At 42.7% G+C, this 19,280-nt stretch overlaps 2 protein-coding genes across 15 annotated transcripts in view; both read right to left on the minus strand.

Annotated features, from left to right (window-relative positions):
* Positions 1 to 1,113, minus strand: part of LOC147030212 (structure-specific endonuclease subunit slx1-like) — a 71,490-nt gene extending 70,377 nt beyond the window's left edge. For 2 of the 7 annotated variants that reach the window (XM_085874038.1, XM_085874036.1), the window contains exon 1: positions 205 to 461. The gene's annotated coding sequence lies outside the window, so the exon portion shown is untranslated. Of the gene's footprint in view, positions 1 to 204; positions 465 to 502; positions 611 to 1,007 lie in introns of those variants that run through there. The other 5 variants (XM_085874033.1, XM_085874034.1, XM_085874031.1 and 2 more) reach the window with 5 other exon arrangements.
* A 12,067-nt stretch (positions 1,114 to 13,180) lies between these two features.
* LOC147030213 (uncharacterized) overlaps positions 13,181 to 19,280 on the minus strand; it is a 296,012-nt gene continuing 289,912 nt past the window's right edge. For all 8 annotated transcript variants that reach the window (XM_085874046.1, XM_085874047.1, XM_085874044.1 and 5 more), the window contains 2 exons: positions 17,280 to 17,395; positions 13,181 to 15,327 (listed from right to left, as the gene is read on the minus strand). In XM_085874046.1, coding sequence (XP_085730172.1) covers positions 15,108 to 15,327; positions 17,280 to 17,395 — 336 coding nt within the window. In that variant the 3' untranslated portion in view covers positions 13,181 to 15,107. The remainder of the gene's footprint in view (positions 15,328 to 17,279; positions 17,396 to 19,280) is intronic.

Raw genomic sequence — 19,280 nt, forward strand, 5'->3', positions numbered from 1 at the left:
TGTATGTATGTATGTGGGGTGTGGTAGTGTGTATGTATGTATGTGTGTATGTATGTGTGTATGTATGTATGTGTAGTGTGGTGTGGTTGTGTGTATTAGTTGTGCATGTGTGTATGTGTGGTGTGGTTGTGTGTATGTATGTGGTGTGGTGTGGTGTGGTGTGGTGTGGTTGTGTGTATGTGTGTGTATGTATTTTGATCTTACCGCCTTCACGGTCCCACAGCACTCACAACGTGGAGTCCGTTAAACGCCTCACAGATTGAATGGCCAATGACTCGTTCGAGCACACAGCGACACCGTGCAATACTCGCACGACCGCTAAGACCGCACAGCCGTATCCAACTGTGTGATCGAGTCAAACATGTCAAGGTTAAAAGATTCAATAACTCGAACAAGTCATAATTCTTTATTTTGTCCTCGGCGAGTATTCCGCAGATCCACTTCCTATGACGATAATTCCGTACTTTTAAAAATTATAAACCAACGATAATCCACTGTTTACCATTTCAACTCAAAACCGAAGTGTGTTTTTTGGACTGGATGTGAAAAACAAGAACTCTGAACAATACGATGGAAACCAGCCTCGCTGAACAATTGTCCGTTGAGCACCGTCTCATGCGTGTTGTGTTCGGTTTTGCTCATTTGGATGAAATTACGTAAAAAGCTTCATCAAAAGTTTCACACTATTAATTACATAAGTAAAATATAGGTTGGCAAGTTGAGAAAGGAAACTGAATCTCATTTCCCACCAGAGAAGCGACGCAACGAGATAACGTACACATTTTAATACATCAAGATAATTAGGGTACTCTCCCGACCATGCACCTGGGAGACTTGTGAATACTAGTGCGTGCCCATAGGTGCAAACAAACAAACAAACAAACAAACTTTCAAACCGCTTGCCAGAAACAACAACCACACAGGCCGTTCCTTCTCTCTCGCGTTCTCGCGACAACCACACTTCCACACACAGAATTCATTAAAATCCAAATTAAAATCAACTTTACCTCCCTGTCTTTGCTTGCCATGACATTCACTGCAATGTAATCGGCACGGCCCGTGACGTCATCGTCGGCCAGCGGGGCACTGGCCCACGCAGCAACGTGTCATGTCATTGGTTGGTAAATAAATGGCCGCAGCAACGTGTCCTGTCATTGGTTGGTAAATAAATGGCCGCAGCAACGTGTCCTGTCATTGGTTTAGTACATAAATGGCCATAACTTGGGAAGCACTTGTCCGATTAATATCAAGCCTTGAAAAGGCACATACTCAGATCCTCAGCAATATACCTGGCAAGTTTCAATTAGATTGGACCAGTGGTTGTCGATAAACAGCGGTCACACACACACGCACGCACGCACGCACGCACGCACGCACGCACGCACGCACACACACACACACACACACACACACACACACACACTCACAGAGATTGCTGGAATTATAGATAGATGACAACATTTCCCCCTGAATAAAATTTTGCACAGCACTTTTCCCCCAACACTTATACAACAGTCCTAGGTACTATCACAAAATCAATCACAAATGAAAAAATCGCTGCAAATACATAAAACAAAAACAAAAACGTGAATATGTAAAAGAATAAACACGAATACATGAAAACCAAACCACGACTACATTAAAAAACACGCATATGCAAAAAAACCCCACGAATACGCAAAAAAACCCGCGAATACGTGAAAATTCCCCACGAATACACAAAAACCCGTAAATACATGGAACAAAAACATGAATACGTGAAAGAAACAGAGGAATACCTGAAAAAAAAACCCGCAAATACATGAAAAAAACCCATGAATACGTTGAAAAAACCCGCGGATACGCAAAAGAAAAACAAAAACGTGAATACGTAAAAAAAAAAATCCCGCGAATACATGAAAAAAAAACACGAATACGTGAAAACCAAACCGCGACGACATAAAAATAACTGCAAATATGCAAAAAAAAAAAAAAACACGAATACGCAAAAAAAAAGAAACTGGCGAATACGCGAAAAAAAACCCCGAAAATGCGTGAAAAAGAACGTGAATACATGAAAAAAATCATGGATATGTGAAAAAAAAGAACCAGTTAATACGTTGAAAAACCCACGAATACGTGAAAAAAACCCATTAATATGTTGATAAAAAACAGCAAATATGTGAAAAGAAACCAGGAATACGCAAAAAAAACCCCACGATTATGTGAAAAAACCCCGCGAATACATGAAAAAAACAACCCGTGAATACAAAAATAAAACGCGAATACGTGAAAAAAAAACCGCGAATCCGTGAAAAAAAACCCATGAAGACATGAAAAAAACCCACGAATACGTGAAAAAAAAACTCACGAATACGTGAAAAATAAACTCACGAATATGTGAAAAAAACATTAATACGTTGAAAAAAAACAGCGAATATGTGAAAAGAAACCATGAATATGCAAAAAATCCCGTGAATACATGAAAAAACAACCCGTGAATACGCAAAAAAACCCCACGAATATGTGAAAAAAAACGTGAAAACGTGAAAAAAAACCACAAACACGTGAAAAAAACAACACGTGAATACGTGAAAAAACCCACGAATACGTGAAAAAAAACCCACGAATATGTGAAAAAAAACCCATGAATACGCAAAAAAAAACCCCGCGAATACGTGAAAAAACCCACGAATAGGTGAAAAAAACCCACGAATACGTGAAAAAAAACCCATGAATACGTGAAAAAAAAACCATGAATACGCAAAAAAAAAAACCATGAATACGCAAAAACCCCCCGCGAATACGTGAAAAAACCCACGAATACGTGAAAAAACTGACTAATACGCAAAAAACCCCGCGAATATGGGAAAAAAACCGCGAATACGTGAAAAAAATGTGAATACGTAAAAAAAAAAACCCACCATGAATACGTGAAAAAAACGTAAATACGTGAAAAAACAAGGTCAAATGAGCTAAGATCCTCGTCCTCTTAATGATGACGTCATAAAAACGAATATGACATCATTGTGATGTATCAGGTTTGTGATAAATTATCTCTGCTAATGCCCGGCTTGATTCCTGCAAAAAAAATTCAAACAGCTTGCCTAATTTCGGAGATAATGGTATCGGCGATTTCCATTAGCGGCGATATGACGTCAACTTTTTTTCTAGGAAGAATTTCCAAAATCGGAGATTGTTACTGCCTGCGCGTGGGCTTTCTGCATATACATGGCACGTTTCACGAGGATCCCAAGAAAACTCTGGGTTGTGAAACAAAAAATGTCAAAAAATACGAATGACGTCATAAAAATTGATATGATGTCATAGTGATGTCTCATATGTGTGGTAATTCATCTCTGCTAATGCCCTGTTTGATTCCTGCAAACAGAATTCAAAAAGCTTGCCTAGTTTCAGAGATATTTTTTTAGGCGATTTCCATTAGCGGAGATATTTTGACGTCATAACTTTTTCCTGGAGGAATTTTCAAAATCGGAGATGGTTACTGTCTGCGCAGGGTATTTCTACATATATATGCCAAGTTTCAGGAAGTTTCGATGAAAATTGTAGGCTGTGAAACAAAAAGTCCACAAGAAGAAGCAGAAGAACAACAACGTGAATAAGACTTAGAGATCCTCCACGAGGATCTAAAAAAAACATGAATACGCGAAAAAATTCCTCACGAATACGTGAAAAATAAACTCACAAATACGTGAAAAAACCATTAATACGTTGAAAAAAAAACAGCGAATATGTGAAAAGAAACCATGAATATGCAAAAAATCCCGTGAATACATGAAAAAACAACCCGTGAATACGCAAAAAAACCCCACGAATATGTGAAAAAAAACGTGAATACGTGAAAAAAAACCACAAACACGTGAAAAAAAACAACACGTGAATACGTGAAAAAACCCACGAATACGTGAAAAAAACCCACGATTTTTTTTAGGCGATTTCCATTAGCGGAGATATTTTGACGTCATAACTTTTTCCTGCAGGAATTTTCAAAATCGGAGATGGTTACTGTCTGCGCAGGGTATTTTTACATATATATGCCAAGTTTCAGGAAGTTTCGATGAAAATTGTAGGCTGTGAAACAAAAAGTCCACAAGAAGAAGCAGAAGAACAACAACGTGAATAAGACTTAGAGATTCTCCACGAGGATCTAAAAAAAACATGAATACGCGAAAAAAATCCCCACGAATACGTGAAAAAACCTTCGAATACGTGAAAAAAAAACCCATGAATACGTGAAAAAACCGCGAATACGTGAAAAAAAAACCCATGAATACGTGAAAAAAACCCACGAAAACGTGAAAAAAAACTCACGAATACGTGAAAAATAAACTCACGAATACGTGAAAAAACCATTAATACGTTGAAAAAAAACAGCGAATATGTGAAAAGAAACCATGAATATGCAAAAAATCCTGTGAATACATGAAAAAACAACCCGTGAATACGCAAAAAAACCCCACGAATATGTGAAAAAAAACGTGAATACATGAAAAAAAACCACAAACACGTGAAAAAAACAACACGTGAATACGTGAAAAAACCCACGAATACGTGGAAAAAACCCACGAATACGTGAAAAAACCCCACGAATATGTGAAAAAAACCCATGAATACGCAAAAAAAAAACCCCACGAATACGTGAAAAAACCCACGAATAGGTGAAAAAACCCACGAATACGTGAAAAAAACCCACGAATATGTGAAAAAAACCCACGAATACGTGAAAAAAAAACCCACGAATACGTGAAAAAAACCCACGAATATGTGAAAAAACCCACGAATACGTGAAAAAAACCCATGAATACGCAAAAAACCCCCACGAATACGTGAAAAAACCCACGAATAGGTGAAAAAAACCCACGAATACGTGAAAAAAAAAACCCACGAATATGTGAAAAAACCCACGAATACGTGAAAAAACCCATGAATACGTGAAAAAAACCACAAACACGTGAAAAAAAACAACACGTGAATACGTGAAAAAACCCACGAATACGTGAAAAAAACCCCGAATACGTGAAAAAAACCCACGAATATGTGAAAAAAACCCATGAATACGCAAAAAAAAAACCCACGAATAGGTGAAAAAACCCATGAATACGTGAAAAAAAACCCCACGAATATGTGAAAAAAAACCCACGAATATGTGAAAAAAACCCACGAATACGTGAAAAAAAACCCATGAATACGTGAAAAAAAAACCATGAATACGCAAAAAAAACCCCCACGAATACGTGAAAAAACCCACGAATAGGTGAAAAAACCCACGAATACGTGAAAAAAACCCACGAATACGTGAAAAAACCCATGAATACGCAAAAAAAAAAACCCCGCGAATACGTGAAAAAACCCACGAATACGTGAAAAAACCGACTAATACGCAAAAAACCCCGCGAATATGGAAAAAAACCGCGAATACGTGAAAAAAATGTGAATACGTAAAAAAAAAACCCACCATGAATACGTGAAAAAAACGTAAATACGTGAAAAAACAAGGTCAAATGAGCTAAGATCCTCGTCCTCTTAATGATGACGTCATAAAAACGAATATGACATCATTGTGATGTATCAGGTTTGTGATAAATTATCTCTGCTAATGCCCGGCTTGATTCCTGCAAACAAAATTCAAACAGCTTGCCTAGTTTCGGAGATAATGGTATCGGCGATTTCCATTAGCGGCGATATGACGTCAACTTTTTTTCTAGGAAGAATTTCCAAAATCGGAGATTGTTACTGCCTGCGCGTGGGCTTTCTGCATATACATGGCACGTTTCACGAGGATCCCAAGAAAACTCTGGGTTGTGAAACAAAAAATGTCAAAAAATACGAATGACGTCATAAAAATTGATATGATGTCATAGTGATGTATCATATGTGTGGTAATTCATCTCTGCTAATGCCCTGTTTGATTCCTGCAAACAGAATTCAAAAAGCTTGCCTAGTTTCAGAGATATTTTTTTAGGCGATTTCCATTAGCGGAGATATTTTGACGTCATAACTTTTTCCTGGAGGAATTTTCAAAATCGGAGATGGTTACTGTCTGCGCAGGGTATTTTTACATATATATATATATATATATATATATATATATATATATATATATATATATATATATATATATATATATATATATATATATATATATATATATATATATATATATATATATATGCCAAGTTTCAGGAAGTTTCGATGAAAATTGTAGGCTGTGAAACAAAAAGTCCACAAGAAGAAGCAGAAGAACAACAACGTGAATAAGACTTAGAGATCCTCCACGAGGATCTAAAAAAAAAACATGAATACGCGAAAAAAATCCCCACGAATACGTGAAAAAATCTTCGAATACGTGAAAAAAAAACCTGAATATGTGAAAAAAAACCCACGAATACGTGAAAAAACCCACGAATGCGTGAAAAAAAAACCCATGAATACGTGAAAAATAAACCCACGAATACGCAAAGAAAACATCATGAATACGGGAAAAAAACCGCGAACACGTGAAAAAGAATGTGAATACGTTAAAAAAAACCTCTCATGAATATGTGAAAAAAACGTAAATACTTGAAAAAAAACCCGCGAATGCATGAAAAAAAACGCGAATACCTGAAAATAAAAGGCCCGCAAATACGCGAAAAAAACCCATGAATACGTTAACAAAAAACCGCGAATATGTGAAAAGAAACCGCGAATTCGCGAAAAAAAGAACCCACGAATATCCGACAATACGTGAAAAAAACCCCGTGAATACGTTAAAAAAATCGTGAATACGTGAAAAAAAATCCACGAATATGTGAAAACCCCCCATGAATACATGAAGCACAGGGCTCCGAATATCGAAGCAGGTTGTATTTTATAAACCACGAATACCCAGGATCTGCGAATAGCGAATCCACAAAGAGCGGGGTCCGACAGTACATATATTTTTATTTACGGACGCTTTCCAACGGTTCTGTGATTCTTCCCAGTGTAGCAGCTTTGATATCTGTCGGCACACAAAATTTCAGCTTTCCACATCACCCAGCAGGGTGAATACGCTGATTAATATCAGCTGGTCAATCAGTGAATAGTTCGAATGATCTTTATATATTACATTAGAATCAGAACATCAATCACAACACAAACCTGCAGCTTGGCCCAAGTCTTCACAAACCAGCTGGCTCGGCCTGACGTTCAAATAGTTATGTCAGAAATTTGAAATTTGTTCATGGTTCCCGCGATAGCTCGCCTTCTCTTCATGAAGGACGCCATGGGATCTTTAATGTCCACCAATGAATGCTGACAGACAGGATGCACAGTTTAACGTCCATAAAGGATGGAACGCGCAATGATGAATCACCCTGCGAAACACCAGGAAGAAAGTTTATAGCTGGGTTGGGAATCAAGCCCAAGCAAAACAGCTTAGAGGTGAATGTGCATTCCTCTCGGGCCGAGGCCATCCTGTAAGCCCTTTTTGGGGGACGCCATAAATGACACAAATAACAGGTACGAATAACTAATGTAACGTGTGAAATAAGGTGGTGTAAATAAGGAATATGGAAATTTCTGTCTCAAGGTTTCCTTGATCTGTGGTTTATATTGTTGCAGTTCTGTGAAACCGTTGCTCCCCAAGGTAAAGGCCCGGTCACACCTTGACGTTTTTGCCAGCAATGGCAACGTATTAAAATGTATGTAAAACGCTGGCTTACGTTGAACTTTTGATGTTTTTTTTAAAGAGTCGGACGTATTCATAATGGGTTGGTCGTATGCACAACATATTAGTAACGGACACAGAACGTTTCGTTGTCTTATAGCTAACTTAAACCGACGAATGCTGAGCCTGTTGTCGGCCTTCCCAACCTATGCCCAACGATAGTCTAACTTATGCATAGCACGCTGAACGTATCGCCGACGATCACGTGGCGCAGCCTATTAAAAGGCTGCCGCACAACGATTCAAATCATAACCGCCGCAGAAATGGAAGTGTCAACATCGCAGTCACACCTTGGCGATCTTGCCAGCGTATGCCGACCTCTGAAAAATGAGTCTAAAACGCTGGCGCACGTCGAATACGGTTATGGGTAAGTTTGGTATACGTGAGTTGAACGCTAAAGTACGCTACCATACGTCGTAGTAAGTAGAGTACGTCAATAAATTTTAAACATGTTCAAAATTTTACGACGTACTCGGCGTATGACACGTTCCGCATGCGATGGGAATAAGTTGTACACATGATATGCGATCGTTGACACACGTCGACAAAAGTTACTTGTAAGGTACTCATAAGTCGAAACACTCAAGGTAATGGTTAGCGTCATTGTTCCAGACTCCCTGGTTTTTCTTTTCCTTCGGTATGACTGTGAAGTTGACACTTCGATTTCTGGTGCGTTATGATTTAAATCGTTGAGTGGCAGCCTTTTAATTATATTATATTATAACCGCACTAGAAATCGAAGTGTCGACATCACCGTCATACCGAACAAGAAGAAGAAGAAAAAACCCCAGGGAGTCTGGAACACTGACGCTAACCATTACCTTGACTTGTTTCGACTTATGAGTACCTTACAAGTAACGTGCCTACAACACGTTACTCATAGGTTAGAAATAAGTTTTGGGTACGCTAAACATTACCTCGACGTGTTTCGACTTATGAGTAACTTACAAGTAACGTGTGTCAACGATCGCGTAACATGCCTACAACTTATGGCCAGCGTTATGCGGAACGTGTGAGTCATACGCTGGCATAAGTCTTAAAATTTCAAGCATGGAAAATTTGAGGACAACCGAAAAGTACAACGTTTAAAGCCAGCATACTACGACGTATGGCAGTGTTTTTCAGCATGCTCTCAATGTTATCAAAACTTACCCATAACGTATTCGACGTGTACCAGCGTTTTACACAAATTTTCCACAAATCGGCACAAGCTGGCAAAAACGTCAAGGTGTGACTGGGCTTAACATAGCCGTCCCAAGGCAGTTATTTCATTAATATTCGTTTTAGTTGGCCCTTCCCTCATGTCTCGTGGGTATACGGGACAAAATGCATTGCGAGGGCTTTAGTTCGGTCTTTAATTCCATTCTCTATTCCTTTATCCATTTCATTTACCATACTTCGCACACACGACTTCTCCTTCATGCAATTGCATGCACGCACGTTAACAGACTGCTTCATTGGCATGTGCCACCAAAAACCCCATTCAAACCGTGCGCCATTCCCCAAGGGATCCTTTGTTTCAACCTTCTCCATACTCGAACCACAATGCTACAACCTTCGTACGACCACCACAACGCCTTCCTAAAAATCCCCACAACAACCTATGCTCGCCCACCTCACCACAATCGCTACAAATGCTTCAACAATCTCACCACAACCGCTACAAATTCTGCAACCACAATCAGCACCCCGGACGCCTTCCACTGTCCTTTGATGATATCCAGGTACCATAGATGCGATATCCCATAACAGATGTTTATGTTTGGAATGTTTTCTGCATGTAGCTCAAAGTGCAAGCATGTGCTGGAATCCATTCAGCATTGGCTGGATAGCACTGGCGTTCTGCTCAATCACGACCCCCATTTGGTACGCAGTGCACGTTTGTGGCTGGAAAGCGCCCTCAGAAACCCACCCCCATGTTAATCTCTGAGCTCTGTTGCAGGGCCGACTTTGGGGGCGTATCAAGCCATTTTCGGCGTTGGGGTCTTGCAGGGGCAGGAATACTTCTTGGGAAGTGTCGGTGCACCAATGGGGGCGCTGGAAAATGTCTAATGATCGTCCTGCTATGACTTTGGGCTACTCCTGCCAGACGTCTATGAAACACCCTGCAAAGTTGCTGAAAAGGGGGAGAAGTAGAAGCAGAAGTCATGGAGAAGTAAGTTGAGAGTCAGAAGTAGTTGCTGAGTCATCACTGAGGGCTGAGGAAGTGCTGAGGTCTGATTGCTGTGTGCTGAGTGAGGAGAGGAGGGTTTTGGCTTGATTGGCAGCACGGGGAGGAAGGTGGAACGGATTATGCAGAGCAGAGCACTGGGTGGACAATTGGGTGGAATGCCAGACTTATCATCGACCATTAGCATTTACATTTACAGACCTTCTCACACACCATTGTTAAGCTTTCCTCTTACACATTCTGCCTCTTATCTTCTGTCTTGTCTGCTGTGGATGCACCAGAGCAAAAAATAGCAACTCCACAGACATGAATCTCTTCTCAGTTTTCCCTTCTCTGCATCCCATTTCACCTCATTTGCATCTCCTCACTCACTCACCTTAGACACCAGGAGTTTTCTTCCCTCCTTCCCCTCCTATGTGACTGGGAAGCATGGGCTCATTGGCTGCGCAAAGTCTCATATAAGTCGCAATCACCTTGAACTGTCTATCTTTCTTGCTACTATAAATTCCTTGGGAGTTAATCTGATGGTGCCTTTCCGAGTATAATGTAAGATTTCAGAAGTCGCAGATCTGGTTATCTCTGCACTGTATGCTCTTTTGTATGTAACTGTTTTTATTTTGCCGCACCTCACAAGTCCTTGTTTTCCCCTGCTGCACATATTGCTTGTATTAAAACCTTTTTTGTGCCACATGCCCTTTCATCTTAATTCATAATTAATTGCGTATATTATAAATGTACCCAGCATGTTCTGTCCTTTCCTACATTGGTCCAGCGAAGTCCACACATACATTATCCAGGAAGTTCTGCCCCACTAATTTCTTCTTATTAGCCGGTGCGTACTTGGCAGCTCTGCTCGGCTGCACTTGATACGGTAAGTTAACACAAGTACACATCGAGGGCACAAAACTCACTTTGTGCGGTAAATCCATCAGAAATGGTCACACCCAAAGTATTTTAACTCTGCCAGGATTGGCAGTACCAATCAGCATTCTTGGTTGTTTGGCAAGCCACCGGCACGTGGAGTTATATGTGCCCGGTGCCCTCAGGACCGGGTGTTTGTTTAGGACCCGAGTACTTCCCCTCATAGCGAGTCTCGAACCCCAGATCCACAACAATACTTATCAAATGTATACGTTGGTCCACGAATGGGGTTGGGGCTAACAGCTCGGTGATCGATTTAATCCTTGTGTACTTCATGATGTTCATGTCCAAGAGCAGAAAAACAGATTCTGAGGATGAAGGGCTTGTCCAAAGTGTAACAAAAGTGAAAGGGAGGACAAGCACACATGGAGGAATGACAGCAGTGGGGAGAGATTAATTGGGAGGAAAAGGTTTCACCAACAGACCTTGAGGTGGACAGTGGATTGAAAGTTTGGATGGAAGAGCATGAAACAAACAGATTTGGGAAGACAGTTCCATGGGTGGAAGTAAGGGAGGGATTAATGGAGGTGAGTATCAAGTTTAGATTTGGGGAAGATAACCAAGTAAAGGTATCTGAAGACTGAAAGAGACTTGTTGTTGGAAGGAGGGAGGTGGGGAGGGGAAGAGGAGAATGGACGAGTGTAGCAATACCAGAAAAAGGACAAGGTAAAATAAAACGGCAGTGGAGCCACCTGTGTTGACCAAGAGGCAGATTCTGATCCCCGGCCTCCTGTCACGAGAGGCCAACGACGTGGAGGGACTTTGCATCCACAGGCTCAAGGAGAGCGGGAAGTAACACACAGAAGGGAACAGGGCCACATGACACTTCGAGTGGACTTGTACACAGTCGTAAACTGACAATAGCAGAGGAAAGCCTGGTGTTGGCCTTCTGGTTAAGGTGGTTAGCTTAGAATCTCAGTGTCCGAAGTTCAAACCCATGTCAGGTGTTGAATTAACACCAGGTGGGGTTGACTCATGGGTGATGAAGGTGGGGGTGAAGTTTAATTGTAATTGTTTGTGTAGTTTCTGAGAAGAGAGCAAATATTTTTGGGGGGGGAGGAGGGGGGAAACCCCCCCCCCCCGCCCCTTAAACTCCCTCTGTGTACACCGCACAGACCCAGATTTTTAATGCCGTGAACAAACTTTGGAACATCATGGGTGATAAATGTTGTCGTCAAGTCTCACTCTATTCTCTATTTGTCTCACTCACTCTATTTGGAATAAACTTCCTCACTCTATTCTTTCCCATTCTTCCCTGCAGGCTTTCAAAACAGCTGTTCACCACCACCTCTTATCTTTCCCCATCCAAATCCTCGATCTTTTCTACCCCCGATGATCCACCCAAGCCCACTTCCTTCAATTCCCCTGCTTTCCTTCCTGAAAGTCCCTGTAATGTCCATCTTCTCTTCGCCATGTTCCCCGTCCCATCCCCATCCCTCTCCCTTCCACAGTTCACCTAATGTGTCTGTTCCCCACTGTTTTGTCCCTTCCACTCCTGCCCCTCTTGTCTCATGCCCCCTTGCTGTGAGTTGTGTGTTAGCTCTCATACGAGCCTCGACAAGGTATACAAACCCCCCCCAATCCCCCCCTCCCCATGGATCCCCTTTGACCACAATTTTTTTTAATGGTGTGAACAAACTTTGGTACATCTTGGGCGATGAAGCTTGTGGTCAAGTTTCATCAAAATTGTGTGTGCAGTTTCTGAGAAAAAAGCAAATACATCTTTTGGGGTCAATCCTCGTCGACCTCCTTCAGGCGACCTTGGTCCAAGCATGCAACATATTCTTCTGACGCATATCTTTATTTGGGCGGTGTTTCGGCAACTGACAGCTCTGTATAGGAAAAATAAATAACCCGGGTTACGTGCATGAAGCAAAAACATACCGACTACTTATACTTCAAAACACCTTACTGTACTGGAAAACTTGGGGACAGGAATACTGTCTTGTTAAAGGTGGAGACTTGTAATACCCTCCCACACCTAGAGGTGGCGCTACATGATACACATTTACATGGAGAATTTGCGTCCCCAGAATTTGCAATTCTGGATGTAATTTGGCCAGAACTGTAGGAGGAGTAGCCCGACAAACAAACCCACAAACACTGGTCCATTAATTTTAGAAAGGATGCCATGAAGAAGCTTTGGTACAAACACGGTGATGAACCTTGTGATAAAGTTTCATCGGAATCATATTTGTAATTTCAGAGAAGAAGCTGCAAGTATTTGTGGACGGACGGACGGACGGACAGACAGACAGACATCACGCCATCCCATAAGCTCCCCGGAACTACGTTCCAGGTGAGCGAAAATGTAGGCCAATCGATCCAAATGTTTCAACTCAAAACACCTGGACACAATGTAGCATGGCATTCAATGAGAAAAGTTTCATACTCAAGTGTAACAAGTCAACCAGTTTATTCACATCAATGTATCATATTACAAAAAACTATGCTCTCGTAGCACCATTCAGCAAAACCGAGCTCAGAGTAAGGTGCCAGACAAATGGGTGTATGGGAATGCTGGTGATGTCAAACAGGCAGCAATATATAAAAATAAACAATCAGATTGGCTAAAACAGAGCTTCCCAATAAATAGCCACGAACAAAAACCCACTCCCTGAACGCCATTTGGTGGCCCGGTGGGGTCATACATATTTTTTTTTAAACTTTAACTGAAAATATGGCCACAGTACAAAATAGATCAGAAATGGCACGACAGTACAATGGATCAGAAATGGCCATGGTAAAAAGTGGATCAGAAATGGCGACACTACAAAGTGGATCAGAAATGGCGACACTACAAAGTGGATCAGAAATGGCGACACTACAAAGTGGATCAGAAATGGCGACACTACAAATTGGATCAGAAATGGCGACACTACAAAGTGGATCAGAAATGGCGACACTACAAAGTGGATCAGAAATAGCTTCAGCACAAAGTGGAACAGAGAGGGTGCACCTCTCAATGTTTACACTTTTCAAGTTCATTGAGTCGAGTCCACCCTGGCCATGAAATGCAAATACAAACACGAACAAAAGATGGTAATTGTGAGAGCAATAGCATAAGATGTATATTATGATAAATATAATGATGGTAGCACACCATGCATTTAGAATGTTGGATTTGCCTATTTTTTTTTAAAAACAGTTATAAGGTATTTTATTTAATATAGGCAGCTATATGTTCCTTTGTAGCAACTTGACATTTCCTGCTTCATGGCTTGTTTGAATGTCGTTGAAAAATGTTACAAAACTCTGTCCTGCCATTGGAAAGTTTGTTCATTTCATCCATTTTCCTTACATCTACCATGTGCTTATATCTGGAGTCTGAAAGAACTTCAAAACAATCATTAAATTATTAAATGCCTTCATTTCCTTCATTACTACTTCAAGGGAACATTAGTGTGTGTGTGTGTGTGTGTGTGTGTGTGTGTGTGTGTGTGTGTGTGTGTGTGTGTGTGTGTGTGTGTGTGTGTGTGTGTGTGTGTGTGTGTGTGTGTGTGTGTGTGTGTGTGTGTGTGTGTGTGTGTGTGTGTGTGTGTGTGTGATTTCCTCTTACTAAAAAAGAGAAAAGAAAATGCAACATATCCTGTAATGTTGCAAAAAAAATGCTATTTTAAAGAAATCTGCGATAGTCGACAAGGATAGGAATCGATAAGCACAGGCTAAGCGGGTGTTTAAGGAGATACCATGTTGTGTCGGGGATCTGTCAGTAACTCAGACCTTTGTTGTGGAGATTTTTGATCAGTTCATGTAAATATTGTTAAGTATATCGACCCACTAAAATGTAATGGACACAGATCAGGTGACCTTTAAAAATCGGATCTCGAAATCATCTTCAGATCTTTGAAATGTTTTGAAAGCTGCAGCAATTTGTTTAAAATGTAATCGACACAGAGTGGTGTATTCAAGTCCCTGGCCAATGAGGGGAGGACTAAGTTTAGAGATCGTTTGAGGGTAACAGACTCAGCCTTCCAGGTGGAGTAGAAAAGGTCAGAAAGAGGTGTCACGTGTATCACATGTATGGCATCCGTGTGACGTCAGTGGCCGAGACATTGTGACGTCATCCAACAAAAAATATGTGAGACGGACAAAGCAGCAGGTGGTGTACAGTGTGTTAACCTATTGCAGTCACAATGAGCGTGCACAATTCCACCGTATTACAAGCCCGGTGTTTTAAACTCCGAATACCTTTGATGTAAAAGTGATGAAGAGAGATTAACAGGTACAAAGAGAAGGGTGTGTTCGTAACATTTGTAACCCTTTAAAAATGACATTCCCAGCCCGTGAAGAGGAGAAAGGATATGACCGAGCTTTAAAGCGCATCTATTTCCTGCGGCGGGCGTGCAGGACCGAGCTGTTTTCCACACATAGGACCACAAGGCGGTTGTTGCACGGTTGAGCCTCTTGGGACAACAGGTGGAAGTTCCGCAGTGAGGAGGCCTGCCCGGTGTGACCCGGTGTTGCGGAGCGCCACGTCGCACACTGGCTCTCCATCAGGCGCGTCCCGCGAAGATCCGATCCATGCCACACTGCTTTGTGCGGCCTGGGGGGGGGGGGCAGCACACGTGGTTAAAATATTGCAAAGACCTTTACATTTCAAGTATATAAATAAGACTGATAACATAATCAAAATAACTCCACCAAACGAAGCTCGCTCTGAAAGATTCATTCATTCACTTGTGTGCAGCGCTGGGATGCTGATTACATTGCTGCTGGACTGTGACTGTGGCCACGGGTGAAGTGCACCCTATAGGGCAGGGCAGGAATTTGGAAGTTGGTGAAGGGATTCTTGTGCACCCCTGCAGGTCAGGGCAATTCTCACTCTTGCTTATGATGCTTCTTGTTCACAACTCTGCGACTGCTCATTCAGTCTAAATTTATCGGCCACTAGCTGAAGTACCCGGGAAATTTGCCCTATTTTGTGCCCACTAAGCGATACTCACCATTCGCAGCCACGCTCCCAGCCTGTCAATAGGACTCCTGCACCCCTCCAAACGGGTTTCGAGCCCACATTCGCACCAACAGCAAAGCGACCTCCATTTTTGTCAATTTGATTAACCCACTAACTCACATTACTCTGACCCCGGGGTCACTTGGGTGGGAATCACTCCTCCCCCCAATCACTCATCGCACCATGCATACCACATTTGCTCCATACACACAGGCCCGCTGGCCCTCACTCACTCCATACACACAGGCCCGCTGGCCCTCACTCACTCCATACACACAGGCCCGCTGGCCCTCACTCACTCAATACACACAGGCCCGCTGGCCCTCACTCACTCCATACACACAGGCCCGCTGGCCCTCACTCACTCCATACACACAGGCCCGCTGGCCCTCACTCACTCCATACACACAGGCCCGCTGGCCCTCACTCACTCCATACACACAGGCCCGCTGGCCCTCACTCACTCCATACACACAGGCCCGCTGGCCCTCACTCACTCCATACACACAGGCCCGCTGACCCTCACTCACTCCATACACACAGGCCCGCTAGCCCTCACTCACTCACATTATTTATCTTCCCTTTATCAATTGTCTCCCTTACCCCCTTTATGGCTTGCCTGGCTCTTTCATGAGCAGATCTATCAGCAGTTAGCTGTTGCCGTGCGAGTGCAGTTCGAGAATTCAAATAACAGGAGGAGAATGTGTATGTTTAAAAAGTCAATGAATACGAACATTTTGTGTTTCAAAAAACCCTAGAGTTTTTAACCATGAAGCCTTTTGTTACAATTAATACGCTGGCGCACTATTCAAAAGCCATTTTTTTTCTAATGGAAATTTTATTTATTTTATATATATATATATATATATATTTTTTTTTTTTCTATACATTTTTTCATTTTTATGGAGAGCCACTCAGCGCATCCTGGAGCTGAATGTTAGTTCTATATGTGTGTAAAGTTTCATCAAGATCGGTTCACTGGTCTAGGAGCTTATTCGTCACAAACAAAACAGACAGACAGACAGACACGGACAGAAGGACTGCCATTTATATAGTAGATTATGCCGACTCTAAACTTACAAGGGAATCCTTATTTGCCTATTTCCTCCGCCACGGAAGGTGAAGGAGGTTGTGTTTTCACCCCTTTCTATCTGTTTGTCTGTGTACAGGATATCTCAAAAAGTTGCAGACGGATCTGGATGAAATTTTGTGGACAGCTTCGGTGTGTGACAAGGACGAACTGATTCGATTTTTGGTGAACATCCAAATAAGAGATCTAGATACAAGAATTATTTAATATTTAAAGTGATTCTTCACCATTGAGAGATAGGGCCAAAAACGATATTGAACTGAAAAGCATGATATTTCAAAAACGTAATGGGCCCGATATGTTCTCGTGGATCAAGCATTACGTGGCGGAGGTGTGCTCTCTACCGAGTGCTCTTCTCGTTCTTAATTGCAAAACAACCTCTCATTTGGTGAGAGGCTATAACGGGCATCAAGGGTGATTTACAATTCTGTTATTAAAGAGTGGACAGTCTTACCAGTGCTGGTCTGTGAGTACATTTCGTCCATTGAAAGAGAGAATACCAACGTCACCATTAAATATGGCCCCAGAGCCATTGAAAAGGGTTTTCCAACTGGAGAACAGCTCTTCATTCTGTGAGAGGTGGGGGTGGTAAACGGCAGTATTAGAGAAAGCAAAGGTATAAGTGGAACTGCACACCTGTAATAACATTACAGCTCTCCCTGCTTCCATGCTCCCTTTATTTAGCTAGTTAGATTACAGCACTTTCCCTTTTTAATATCTTCCTCTTTCATTAGACATTGACAGTTGGTGGAGACATTTCCTTCAGTCACTGCTGAAAATACAACAGCCTGTGAGTTTTCCGCTGGCTCATTCTCACCCTCTCCATTTTCTGTCCCCCCTATGTTCTACTAAATGTTGTAATGTCGTGGGACAGGTGCAAGCAGGCAGACACGAGCCGGAGGGTAACACAACTCCGCTTTATTGCCTCGAGCGAGAGGGTGGGCGTCGGATGCCCGTAGCTCCGCTTTATTACGTACTCGATGCACTCTCCAGGCACACGACCTACAGGACACTGCTAATGACAGTACATGCTGCTCCTGACGCTACTGGTGCTACAAGTCCCTAGTGGGCGAGTCGTGACATATGAAGCCACCGCCACGTGACCACCACCAACCGTGATTCCGGGCTCCACCCATACAGAACACGCTCCGCCCATACACGACACTCCTCCCCCCTAAAAGTATGATTACAAAACGACAATAATCAAAAATCATTGGCACTACAACACAGAAAGCAACCAGAGCCAAAATGGCATTTAGCAAATGCACTGGCACCACGATACAAAAAAACAACTGGTGAAAAAGAAAAAAAACTATGACAAAATGACACAAACAAGCAAAGAGGAACAAAACGACATCCTTCATGTGGCCGTGAATCAAACCCAGATGAGACGGCACAAAAGAAAACATGCTTCATCTGCACAACCTGCAACCCTAATGCCGTTGTTTTAACCTGGCACATCATTCATCCTTCTATCCCCATCACAACATATATCGTGTTGGTGCGAGTGAGTTGAATCCCAAATGCAGTAGACTGTAGAAGCGCCCCCAGGCGGCCCATGCTTACACGCCTTCCGGCGAGGTCGAGGTGACACGCTTAGACGAACCTCCCACGCCCCCGGCCGACAAGCTTGCTCGTCCCCCCACGGACAGAAACAGGTAAACACGCTGAGTCCACCAGACATGAGGGCACCGTTGCTGGCGTGGAGCAGCGGGGAGGGCGGCGTTGGGAAGATAACGGCCTGGCCCCCGCGAGAGTAACGGGAGGGGTGACGCTGAACAGCGCCGGAGTCCCACGTGCAAGTCGAACCAGGCAATTAACCGGCTCTATTACCAGCCATCCCACACCAAAACCACGCATCAAATCCAGTCGAGATCTCCATGCACGTCCACATGGACGATCAGCGTACACTGCATGCACAGCCATGTCATAAAACAGCAAGAACATCGTCTGCGCAGATGCAAACTTCCCTTCACGTACAGCACGTTCCCCCAGTATAATTCCCACACATGAGAGGGCAGCGAACCCCGGACTGTCCTCGAAGCCGGAGATCAGAAAGAGCTCTTTATTCGCAACGATCGTCCGCAAGTTCTTCACATCATGTTGATCATATTGGTCATCATATTGATTGATCCCAACCAAGCACATTATGCTCACCCGCGGACTGTCGGCATTTGCTTTAATAACGCCATGCTGAATCACTCGTGCTGCGAGAATCAAATACACAACAACTAGCAATATATGAACCACATTGTGCGCACGCCTCTTGGTTGCCACGACGTTGAGGCGACTTGCTTGCCGGTCCCCATCTGAACGTCGACGAGGACACCGTCGATGGCCTCGTTCCGCAAACTTCTTGAACGCGACCGGCTCGCTCCAATCCCCTGCTGAAATCACCTGCACGACACGGGTGTGCACTGTATCATGAGCGCAGCGCAAGCGCGAGAGTCCGTCG

Source organism: Eptatretus burgeri, chromosome 3, assembly GCF_056783735.1.
Source record: "Eptatretus burgeri isolate ZD-2024b chromosome 3, Ebu_testis_v1, whole genome shotgun sequence".
Taxonomy (NCBI): Eukaryota; Metazoa; Chordata; class Myxini; order Myxiniformes; family Myxinidae; genus Eptatretus; species Eptatretus burgeri.